The 13,057-nt window shown below is 39.4% G+C and overlaps 1 protein-coding gene across 1 annotated transcript in view; it reads left to right on the forward strand.

The window, feature by feature from the left end:
* The window catches only part of ABHD12 (abhydrolase domain containing 12), an 81,657-nt gene that overhangs the window by 47,447 nt on the left and 21,153 nt on the right, over positions 1-13,057 (forward strand). The window contains exon 2 of the mRNA XM_004687121.2: positions 8,387-8,511. Coding sequence (XP_004687178.1) covers positions 8,387-8,511 — 125 coding nt within the window. The remainder of the gene's footprint in view (positions 1-8,386; positions 8,512-13,057) is intronic.

Genomic DNA, 13,057 nt, shown 5'->3' on the forward strand with positions numbered 1-13,057 from the left:
TAAAAAATAATTTATAGTTTATTTTTACATCATTTTGTGTATTTTGCCATCTCTGTTGTAATCCCTGTGGGCTTCCCATCACCAAATCACCCGTGTGCCATCACCATAGTCTAGTGCATTTCCCTCCCCCCAATGTTTCTGATCCCATTCCCCACTCCACCCTCATAAAATGTTTCTGGTATATAGCTGTTCATCATTATTATTATTTTCTCGCCTGATCTGACCAAACTACTTTTATAGACATGAACTTAAAAACAATTTGGGTTGTTCCTATACTTTTCAGACTTGTAGCAGTATTTATATATGTACTATTTCTGTCTAAGCTACTTGGAATAGAGATTCCAAGGGATTGTATACATTAATTTGGTGATAGCATTTGCACAGGGAAGGCCTGTTTCTACCTTTCAGTTGTAATGCTGCTGTGAACACTGGTTTACAATTATATTTGAATCCTGCTTACAGTTGTTATATATATATATATATATATATATATATATATATATATATAATCTAGGATTAGAATTGCTGAATCACATGATAATTCTATCTTTAACTTTTTAAAAAGAGATTTTATTTATTTATGCATACAAAACTGGGTACAGGCCAGAGGTGTAGGGACCGTAGATAATTCATCAGAGACAAAGCAGAGAGCAGAACAGCAGATCAATGATGTACATTGCTGAGGGGAACAACAGGTGGATCAGGAGAGGTCTGCTGCTCCAGGGCCAGTGTTGGAACTGGCACTGAAGCTACCATAGCCAGCTTTGCAGTGCTGCACTCCAACCCGCTGCGCCACCAGGAAGGGCCCTCTATCTTTAACTTTTTAAGGAAGTATCAGACTTTTCCATAGTAATGGCGCTACTTTATATCCCTATCTTATTTGCTTTAAAACTATTAGGAATTTTCTATCTTTGCTCATTTGAAATTCATGTCATTTAATTTGTTATACTGTGTTGATTCTGTTTTCCATTTTACTAAACCCAGCTTTGCTTTGTTTTTTTCTTTTTAAGATTTATTTATTTATGCATACATGAGCTGGGGTGTAGGCCAGAGGTATGGAGGTTGGGGGTGGTGGTGGTAGGATTTACCAGAGACAGAGAGGGAGGAAAACAGCCAGATCTATTGAAGGGGAGCAGCGGATGGGACTGAAGAGGTCTGCTGTGCCATATGGGTCAGCTCCTTAACTGGGTAAGGAACTCATGCTGCAGTGCCTGTGGAGAGCTTTATAGTGCTGTGACTCAACCCCTTGTGCCACTTGGGAGGACCCCCAAACCAGCTTTGCTTCAAATGATCTCTCTTGTTTTCCATGTTCTACCATGTGGATTATATGTGATACAGTAAATTATATGTTTCTTAAAAGTTAGGGAGAAAATCTCTTAATTTTATAGGCTTAATGTCCTTCAGAGGTGCAATCTTTAATGACTTTATTTATTTATTTATTTATTTGATGGCTTTATTTAGTGCCTTTGGATGATTTTATTCATTCTTTTCCTCCAACAAATTGAATTTCACCTTTTACATTTTCTTACAAATTGATCTATAGCAACTATAAAATTTATATTAACAAAGTAGTTTTTAAAACTCTCATCTGTGGTTATATCACCTTTCTGATCCCTAGTTTTTGTATATTTGTTTTCTCTTTCTAGCCAAAACTTATTCTTTTTCCTGCTTTAGCGGTGTGCTGGGTCAATCTGCCTGTTCTGCTCCCCACTCTGTCTCTGGTGATTCCTCTTTGTCCTGTACCCCTCTTTGTCCTGTCCTGTTCTATATGAATGAATGAATGAATGAATGATGAATGAATAAATCTTAAAAAAAAAGAAAAAATATACACGTGAAAATCTACTTTGATACCATTTCTCTACCAATGTCCACAGTTTACCTTAAGGTTCACTTTGTTATTGTACATTCTGGGGGTTCGACAGGTAATTTCATATCCATCACTGTAGTATCATCCAGGGTAGTTTCATTTGCCCTAAAAATCCTCTTGTGTTCTGGCTGTTCATCTCTCCATCCTTGCTAATCCTTTGCAATCACTGCTCTTTATAAATTGTCTTCCCAGATTGTTATAGTTGTAGTAATACAGTGTGAAACATTTTCAGATTGGCTTCCTTTATGTAGTAACATTATGTTCCAGAAAGTAATATTTTCCTTTCCTGTCTGAAATAGCTAGAGAGCTCATTTCATTTCACTACTAAATAATTTCTTATTCTCTGATTTATCAGTTTCTTTATTCATTCACCTATTGAAGTATATTCAGTTTCTGTTTTGACAATCATGAGTGCAGCTTTTATAAATATACATGTACTAGATTTTGTATGGACTTATGTTTCATTTTGACCATTCTGATAGGTATGCTAAATTAAAACAATATTTCATTATTAGTTCAATTTGTGTTTCCCTAATGACATATGATGTGAAACATCTTTTCATATTCTTACTTTCCATCTAAGTATCTTTTATGAAAGGATTGTTCCTTTTCTTATTGTTAGTTTTTTTTTTAAGATTTATTTTATATATGCATACAGAGCTGGGGGTACAGGCCAAAGGTGCAGGGGCAGTGAGAGGATTCACCAGAGACAGAGTGGGGAGCAGAACAGGCAGATCAACGAAGTACACTGCCTGGGGAGCAGTGGACGGGTCAGGAGAGGTCTGCCAGGCCATGTGGATCACCTCCAGGGCAGGTGGGGATTGAATGCTGAAGTGACTTTAACTTCTCAGTGCTTTAATCTGCTGCACCACCAGGAAGGGTTTTTTTTATTGTTAGTTTTTAAGAGTTCTTTGTACATATTGGACAACAGTCCTTTATGAGATGTGCTTGTTGTAGTATTTTCTCCCAGTCTTGTCTTCTTATCCTCTTGAATTGTCTTTTTAAAAAAAGATTTATTTATTTATTAATGCATATAAGAACTGGGATTAGGCCAGAGGTGTTGGGAGGGGTGAAAGGATTCTCCACAGACAGGGAGCAGAACATTCGGATTGACTGAAATATACTGCTGAGGGGAGAGGCAGGTGAGCAGGAGAGATCTGCTGGGCTGTGTGGGTCAGATCCCTGCTGCAGTGGCTGCTGATAGCTTCATAGTGCAGAAACTTAACCACTTGTGCCACAAGGGATGCCCCTCTTGAATTGTCTTCTGTAGAGCAGAATGTAATAAATTTAATAAAGTCTAATTTATCAATTGCTTACTTTATGGATCTTGTTTTTGGTGTTGTACTCAAGTCCTCACCATTCCCAAGAACATCTAGATTTTTGTCCTATTGTCATCTGGAAGTTTTATAGTTTATCTTTACCCCTTTGATCCATTTTGAGTTATTTAAATAAAGGGTGCAGGTCTGTGTCTCAATTCCTTTTTTTTTTTTTGCATGTAAATATCTAGTTCTGGTAGTTTTTGTTGAAGAGTGTCTTTACTTGATATTACCTTTGTGCCATCATCAAAGAGCAGTTGACCATATTTATATGGACCTACTTCTGGGTTTTCTGTTCTATTTCATTGATCTGCTTGTCTGTTCTTTGACTAATACTATACTGGAACCTAATGAATGTCACCTGCAGCCTCCCTGTTTCCACTATGGTCTCTGGTGTCCTTATCCAAACCTTTTGGCTTTTCTCTAACCTTTCACTGGCCTCTCAGATACTGGTCTTGGTTCCTTCAGCCTCCATCTCATATTCTTAACCATCCAGGAAACTATCCTTTGGGAAGGCAGTAGGAAGATATAAATTGCACAAATTATCCTTTTCTTGAATAATTTGTTTAGAAGTTCCCTACTAAAAATATGTCAAAATCTGTCATCACTTGAGAAAAAATCCCAGATTGTTTGTTGGGTACTCTAGGACTTCTGGTTTGCAGTACCCTTCTCGAGAGGCTGGTATGAAGAGGTGAGGATAGGACATTCAGTAGGCCCACAGATCATAGGAGCTGAGGGCAGCTTGGTTGCTTCTACTCATTGTGCTGTGTTTGTCATCCTGGGTTGTGGCCTTGGGACTTGGTTTTCCCATCTGTAAAAATGGGCTATATTTACCTGGACAGGTTGAGATTACATATAATCAGATTATATTTTATTTACTTCATTTTTTAGATTTAGTGACTGAGTTGCTTTCCAATATTTTGTTTTGCTTTGTTCTTTCCTGTTTTTAATTTGAAATAATTGTTAATTCATAGAATATTTGCACAGAAATATAAAGGGAAATCCTGTGCTTCCCTCAAATCTTACCCAACTGTAGTACAAAACTCCAGGAAATTGACCTTTGATGCTATTCATAGAAATATTCAGAGTTTATCAGTTTTAAGTCATTATGTGAGTGTATACCTGTCTGTAATGCTGTGAATTCCTTCACATAAATAGCTTTGTGGAATCACAATCACATCAAGGAACTCACTTGTGCCACTGCCACCAGCTTCCCTTGTACTACCCTTTACAGCCACTCCCATCTTCTCCATCCCAGCCCTAAATTCAAGCAACTACCAATCTTGTATCAATCTCTATAGTTTTATCATTTGAAGAATGTTATGATAAAGAATCTTTGACTTTTTCCTCACCTTCATTTTCAGTTTCATCTCAGTTGTTTATGAGCAGTAGCTCTTCCTTTTTACAATTTGTTTATCTACTCACCTGTTGAAAGATATCTGGTTGTTTCTAATGTGGGACTATTGTCAATAAAATGTTATTATCCACGTGCAGGTTCTTGTGTGAAAATGGCTTCATTACTCTGGAATAAATGCCAAAAATATATAATTGATGGATTGTACCTGAATCTGTTAATTTTATTTTTACAGTTACCTTGGCAGGTGATTCTGGTTATCTGTTTATGGTACTAATAATATTGAGTAACCTTTAAAGAAAAGCCTACAGTGGTAGGCTATAGCAAACGATGTGCCTGTTCAATGGACATGTAAAATGTGGAGAAAGATGACTTGACCATGATTAATCACGAGGTATGTACAAACATGGCACAAAGGTGGCACTTTCTCTCCACTGGATGGGAAATGTTCACTCTTTAATAGTGGTCAAGAACAATGAATGCTTTCAATAAGGGACAACTATTAATAGCAATACCATCAATAATAAGTAAGGATTTCAACTAAGGTAAATTAACAAAATTGTTACAAGAACTTAAGTAATAAGAAATAAGAAAATTATTATTCCCCCCCCAAAATTATAGCCCCCCCCTTTTTTGTTTGGTTTCTTCTTGGTAAATTTTTTTAAAGGTATATACTTGCACTTTATGTAAACCTTTCAAAATACAAAGAAGATGAAGTCACAGTCTATACAGAGGAAGCATCACATTGAAATAGCACAGAAGAGAAAATACTAATTTTATTTATACACGGATAGTTTGTAGGTATACAAGCTATCAAAACAAAAGTCAGCTGGCGGACCTAGCTGTATTACCAACTTCACTCACTCTGCAGAGTTATTTTTTTTTTTAAAGATGTTTATTTATTTATATATATAAGAACTAGTGTAGAAGCCAGAGGTACAGAGTGTGAGACGTTTCATCAGAGTCATAGCGGGGAGCAGAACAGGTGGATAGACTGAAATTTATTGCTGAGGGGAGCAGCAGGTGAGACAGGAGAGGTATGCTGGGCCATGTGGGTAGCTCCCTGGCTGGGTATCAAACTCATGCTACTGTGGTTTTGGATAGCTCCATAGTGCTGCAGCTTAACCCCTGCACCAGCAGGGAGGCCATTTACAGAATTATTGTAAGATTTATCCATTTGGTTGTGTGTATCAGTAGCTGACTCCCTTTTATTATTATTATAGCTTTCCTCTCTAGGGACAAATGACGGTTTATTTAGTTAGCCCTTCATCTGTTGGGCTAAAGGACATACTCATTTTTTCTTTGTTTGCCTGCTGTGAATAAAACTGACATGAGCATTCTTGAGCAAGTTTTTATGTGGGCATATGCTTTCCTTTCTCTTAAGGCATAGAATTGAAAGCTAACTGAGCACCTTCCAATCGGGCAAAGATTTTGCAGGCTCTGAAGAGTATGGAGCAATGTGTGGGAGGAACACTGGTTTGACAAGGATGCTAAAGTGGTACCCATGCACAAGCTTTGCATCAGGTGCTGGTGGTCATGCATTGATTGTGACTTAATTCCCTTTAGATGGACTCTTCATATTTACTCAGAATAAAGTTATGAATCTTTCTTGATTTCTTAGAATCTCTCACATTATTTATACCCAGTATTCCATTTGGGGGAGGTGAGTATTCCATGTCTATACTGCTCTTTTCTCTATCAAGAATAAAAAGTTGGTCATGGCAGCTTAGATATTTGTTGTCCTGATGCTGGGACTCCTGCATTATTGTGTGTAATAATTCTAAGAGCACCACAAAGCAGGCACTGTTTTCACCCCATTATGTAAGGAGGAAGCAAAGGTTCAGAAATGTTAAGTAACTTGGATTGCATGGCCATTGAAGTAGGATATTGGACCAGCTCATTTGACATCAGAACTGTTGCCTTTAACCACAATATAGTTCTCTTTTCCTCAATAAAAGGGTAGATTGTAGTGGAATTTAAGATGTCATTTTAAACTATTTTCTCACATTGTCTCACACTGTTTTCCTAATAGTGTTTCTCTGGCTACTCAGGCTAAGTCAGATTACTTGGTACCTTTCTCATAACTCTGTGCCTTCTCCACGGCTGAGAACACAACATGGATGCAGACCCCATCCTTTGTTCCCACAGCCTGTGGTGTGCTAGGTACTCAATAATGTGAAGTAAACCAGGTGAACGAATGACATTTTCACTTATTTCCATCTGCTTTGTTAGTGTATCAGTCACACCAACCTTATGAACTTAATATTTACATCAATTTCATTGAGATATTTTTATATGTAGAAAATCTACCAATGTATACATTTATATAAACATAAAATACAGGATAATCACATCATGATAAAAATTTCCATTACTCCCGAAAGTTTTCTTATGTTCTATGCAATCTCCTCCCTCTATTTTTAGCTAAATCTGGCAACCACTGCTCTGTTTTTCTCTCCCTATACTTTTACCTTTTCTAGAATTTTAGATAAATGAAATCATGTAGTATGTAATCTTTTGTGTCTGTCTTATATAATTTAGCATAAGGTTTTTGAGATTCATCAGTATTGTTGGAATTGTGTCAGCAATTCAGATTATATTTTAACTTAAATTTTTTGGGGGGGGGTAGTAGTCCAGAAATAAATAACCAGCCTTACTAAAGTTTAGACTTGATAGGTATAAGTTAAAATAACAGTTTCCAAGGGGAGTCTGGGAGCTCATGGGAGTCTCTAAGATCTTTTCACAATGTAAGGTCAAACAATTTTAATAATAACACTAAGAAGATATTTGCCTTTTTTCACTTTCATTCTCTCACAAATACTATGGAGTTTTCTAGGTGCTGAATGATGTGTGTTTGCTGAATGATACTGCAACACATTCAAAAAGCAAATATGAGAATCCAGCTGTCTTTTATGAAGCTGTTTGACTTAAAGAAATTTGTAACATGTTAATGTCCCTTCTCACCAAAATTTTTTGTATTGGAAAATATAATCACTTCTCACAACAAATGTTAATTATATCAACATGAAAGTGGTAATTTATTATTATTAGATGAATTAACATTTTAATTTAATTTCTTCAGTGACAACTAATATTAAAATATAAGTGGAATAAACAGAAACTCTTTGAGATCTTCAGATTTTCAGTTGGTGACAGGCCCCTTAGTCCAAGAATTTGAGAATCTCTGAGCAAGGAACAATTTTGAAAGTGGATTGAGAATAGGATGAGCAGCTCATGAGATTGGTTGGAGTCTGGAAATGGGTCTTGAGATTCTGCTATCACCATTTGGCAGAGGCACCTCAGGTGGCTAGAGGGTCAGTGGGCAGAAATGCAAGGACGGCATGAGGACACACTGTTATGTTCTCAACCCCCTGTTCCTTCCCAGGACCTGGTTGGGCAGGTTCTGTGGATATCCGTGCTTTGTCCAAGGAGTTCATGGGCAGCCCACGCCTGTATTGGCTTTCAGGAAATGCTAGGAGACCAAAGATTCTGCTCTTCTAAGATGAGGTTGCAGCTATGTTCTGATGGCAGGTTGGGCCCTTTCTAGCATATGTCTGTGCTGTCTTCTGATCCCAGGGTGAATATAGGAAATCATTAGGACTGTTTCTTTGACTTTTGGGGGGAAATTTAGACTCCCCACCCCCTAGCAGTATTCTCAGCTCAAATTAGGACAATGGGAATAATTATTTTAACAAAAGTGGGTGTGAGATTTCTTCCTTGTATTATTCTTGTGGGAATAGGTAATATGTAACTCTTGGTTAGTTATTTTGATAATACTGTTCATGAACTATAACAAATTTATACCTACCGCCTTTGACCTGTGACCTGTTCATTGCTTTTCTCTTGCAGGCGAAAGGGCCTGTGGTTCCGACTGAGGAAGATACTTCTTTTTGTTTTGGGGTTGTACATTGCCATTCCATTTCTCATCAAACTATATCCTGGGATACAGGCCAAACTGATTTTCTTGAATTTTGGTAAGTGCTGTATGCCCATTTTTCCTTTAATCTTAGTAAGAGCTTATTTTCAATTAACCAAAAAGCTCCCTGTGTGCCTTCCCAACTGAAGGGTATTATAAGGAGGGTGAGGCTGTCCAGGGCCTACAATTGAGAGCCCTGGTAGCCGCTGCATGCTCAGGGGCTTTATGTGATGGCAGTGGAAAAACTAAAAATATTGACTACATGGAAGGTTTTCTGAGGTTGATGTGTTGGAGCTGCATTGTCACTTGTGCAGTCTGTGATATAACTGTCTTTGAAAAAGATCACCACTGAAAAATTTGATACCCTCCCACACACTTTCTAAACAGGTAGGGCTCTTTTTTTTTTTTTTTTTAAAGATTTATTTATTTGTGCATACAGAACTGGGGTACAGGTCAGAAGCTCAGGGGCGGCGAGAGGCTTCACAAGAGACAGAGTAGGGAGCAGAACAGGCAGATCGACGAAGTACACTGCTGAGGGGAGCAGCGGGTGGGTCAGGAGAGGTCTGCCGCGTCATGTGATCACCTCTAGGGCAGGCGGGAATCGAACTCATGTGGAAGTGGCTTTAGCTTCTTAGTGCTGTGTTTTAACCCGCTGCGCCACCAGAGAGGGCCAAGCTCTTTCTTTTTTTAAAGAAATGATTTCTTTTTCTCTTAAGTCCTCCCATAGCTTGATTCTGGTGGTTTTGTGGTGGTTTTATAGGTGTAATTTCCTTGAGTTAACTTGGACCTCATGCGTTCCAAAGTTGATTTCTTTTTCATGTTATAAATTTACTTTTGGGCAAGTGGGAGTATACAGGTGCAAAATATAAAACTTAGGAAACAGAAAGCATGTGGCTGCTGGAATCAACCTTAAAAGGAACATCATTCTACACCTACTCTGTGAAGCTAGGAGGGGTTTCTCTCTGCAGGTGATAGGTTTGAAAATAGAGCATTACACACAGCAAGTGCTCCCTAAAAGATGTACATGGTAGCATTGGAACCAATGCTATGGACCAATGAGGTGGACCCATGCATGCACTGTAGCTATGATGGTTTGCAAAGGATAAGTCTGAACCTTGTGTGTTTGGAAGCCAGAGGCATGTGGGAAGCGGTGATCAATGCTTTTGGAGGCCCTGGATAGCTGGTAGAAAGGTGGGAGAAGGAGGACCATGAGGAACAGGGAGAGGACAGACAGAAGGGTTGAGAAGGTTCATGTGAACTCTGCTTTGGTGGCACTACTAGGGCAGACATATCCCAGGGCTCCAGACACATGGCACGGGGTCTGTAGGCATCTGGGTATGTGAGTTTACATGTTAAGTCTTTAATAGTTTCCATTCAGAAACACAGAAGCAACTTGACTAAAGTGGAGTGTCTGTTCTAAAGTGAAGTATTAGGAGGAAAATAGAAACAGTAAGGCCACTATTTAATACTAAATAAATCTAAAGTATGTTTTTTATTTGGGTGTCTTAAGATAACTGTAAAATACATAATATATATGCTAAGAGGCATTTGGTTTTTCTAACAGAAACATAGCTGAACTCCTAGTAATTTTAAGCTTTTGTCATTGTGAAAGTACAAACTTAAACAGAACTAACATACTAAAAGAAAGAAGAAAAGAAATACTAAAAGATATTTTGTTTTTCTGACTTCAGTGTCCTTTAAATGTTCATAGAGGGGCCCTCTCTGGTGGCGCAGCGGGTTAAAGCACAGCACAAAGAAGCTTAAACCACTTCCGCATGAGTTCGATCCCCGCCTGCTCCAGAGGAGATCCACATGGCGCGGCAGACCTCTCCTGGCCCGCCCGCTGCTCCTCTCAGCAGTATACTTCGTCGATCTGCCTGTTCTGCTCCCCACTCTGTCTCTGGTGAATCCTCTCACCCTCCGCATCTCTGGCCTGTACCCCAGTTCTGTACGAATAAATAAATCTTTAAAAAAAAAAATGTTCATAGAGGCCCTACCTGGTGGTGCAACAGGTTTAAGTGCAGCACTGTGGAGCTATCCGCAGTCGCTGTAGTGCAGGTTCAATCCCTGGCCAAGATGGTGACCCATGTGGCGTGGCAGACCTCTCCTGACCCACCCACTGCTCCCATCAGCAGTGATTTCAGTACATCTGCCTGTTCTGCTCCCCATTCGGTCTCAGGTGAATCCTCTCACCCCTGCAACTCTAGCCCGTACCCCCATCCTTGTATGCATAAGTAAAAGTAAATCTTTAAAAAAATAAATAAATGTTCATAGTCAGTCCAGAACAGCAGAGACTGAGTTTACATTTGAGCAGACAGCTGCCCAGTGACCTTAGAACAGAGCATGTGAAGCTTTCCTAACTTTTCAGACCTCCAGTACCTGGGAAGGTGCCTCTGCAGCAGAATGTGATTGTCATTTTCTGGAACTTGTCACAGAGTGGGGTTCCAGCAAATATTGGGGTTGAATTGATTTTTTTCAGATCAGTTATTTCAGGTTACCTCAGACACAGCCCACAGAATTCCTAGTGAAATGCAGTGTTTTAACAGGAGCAGAACATTGAATTTTCCCACTTCAGCCCCTGTGGCACAAATGAGGAACCTAGGCTTGGGAAGTGCGGCCACCATGGGCACCCAAGGAGATGCCTGTCCTTAACTCATTCCTTCTTATGTCTGCTGCACAGAAGCAGGATTGTGTTTAAAACACTGCCATGGTGTTTTAAAAGAACATTTTTTTTTAAAGATTTATTTTATTTATGCATACTGAACTGGAGTACAGGCCAGAGGTGCTGGGGTGGTGAGAGGCTGCACCAGTAAACAGAGTAGGGAGCAGAACAGGCAGATTGACAAAGGCACTGCTGAGGCGAGCAGCAGGCAAGGTGGGAAAGGTCTGTCACGCCATGTGGGTCAGCTCCGGAGCTAGGTATGGAACCGGCTGCGGCCACCTTGCAGTGCTGCTTCCCAACTCATTCATGCTTCCCAACCTGGCACCACCAGGAGGGCATAAAAGAAAAAAAAATTTTTTAGTTAGTTGTCTGTGGAACACATAGGGGTCTCCAGGATCTCTTATACTGACTCGACAATTTCACCTTGTGTTTTTGGAATACCTGCATATTGTGTAGCTGCTCCAGTCTTATCTCCTTGAGATGTGACTCATGAGCCTATGGCTTTCCATTTGGACATTAAAGGAAGTGTAACGTTATCTTGGGCCACAAAAAAACAGGGTTAAAATAAATATTTTTAAGTGCATAGCAAATGTATTTGAAACAAAATTTATAAATAAGTTTCAGAATAAGCATAGCTCATATAATATAAGGCATTATTTTACTTTAAATGTTTTTTCAAAAGCAAACAATGGAGAACCATTAGGAAAACAAAAGGTTAACTGTAAAGCCCGGAATGTCATGAAGAAGGAAATCGAAATTGTTCTGAGAAAATCATTGCTAGTGTGATCTATTTCCGCTGGTCTTTTTGTCTGAGTCTGCACACATAAACATAAATATACATGCTTTTCAATACATTCAAAAGTCTGAATTTCATTTTGGCACTGTTGGGGTGATGTACCCCATTTTCTGTTCTTGAAGTCTAGATATAGTCTCAGCAGTAGTTCTGCTCTTCTATTTAGAATGAATCTCTTGGTTCAGAATCACATGTACTGAACCACTTTTCTCTGCATCTTGCTTTGGACCATTTTGGAAACAGGTTTGATATGTGAAATATTATTTGCTTTTAAAGCTAAAAACCAGCCAAACACCAGAACAGAGTTTGTAGACCTCTTCTTTTTACCTCCCTTTAGCTGTCCCTGTTAACCATTGAAAACTTTCTTTTTTTAACCTCTTTTATTGTTATGGAAAAAGGGCTATATAAACCATCACAGAGTTGGAGTTGACAAGACCTAGAGAGCACTCCCAGCCCTTCTTTTTGCTGGTGACTTGTCTCTTCTAGCTGTATTAGGTGAGCTTTTCTCAGTGCCTGGAATGAGGTGTGTAGTTGCATATTTACAATCCTTGGGCAGTCTAAATGTTCCAAGGTATTTCAACCTCTCATCTATCAGATATTTTCCAGATTAGCTATAAAATGGGCATCAGAGCAGATTGCTTCCCATTTATTCAGTTCCACATTTTGATTCACTGTTATTTATTGAGTACTATTTGTGCAGGATTCTTTCTGAATTATGCCCACCAATGTTTAGTTTATGTTGCTGGCCAGAGGGCAGATGATGAAAAGCTGGGGAAGAAGAAGCCAGGGGCCTGAGTCTTGCAGCTAGATGAGCCTCACTGGCCTGTGGGCATGGTGTCTTTGTGTTGTCTCTGAGGCTGTCCCAGTCAAGCTCTGCCTGAGACAGAACTTGACATAAGGAGCAACAAGGAGCTGGGTCTGTTGGACTCTTGGCCCTGCTGCCTGCCTCCAGCCCTGTGGATAAAAGCACGGGGCTGAGGTGAACTCCAGGCAGTATCAGAGTTACCAGAACCAAAAGATATGACCACACAGGAGATGAGATAGCTCTAGTACCCACTTGACTGGCCAGCAAGTGAGTGAGCCTCAAGCCAGCCCTTGCTTTGTGGCATTTCTTCTCACTTAGATCAGTGGACAGTGGCTCCTCTGGCT

The sequence above is a fragment of the Condylura cristata genome, unplaced genomic scaffold (genome assembly GCF_000260355.1).
Source record: "Condylura cristata isolate star-nosed mole 26May11 unplaced genomic scaffold, ConCri1.0 scaffold00022, whole genome shotgun sequence".
Lineage (NCBI taxonomy): Eukaryota > Metazoa > Chordata > Mammalia > Eulipotyphla > Talpidae > Condylura > Condylura cristata.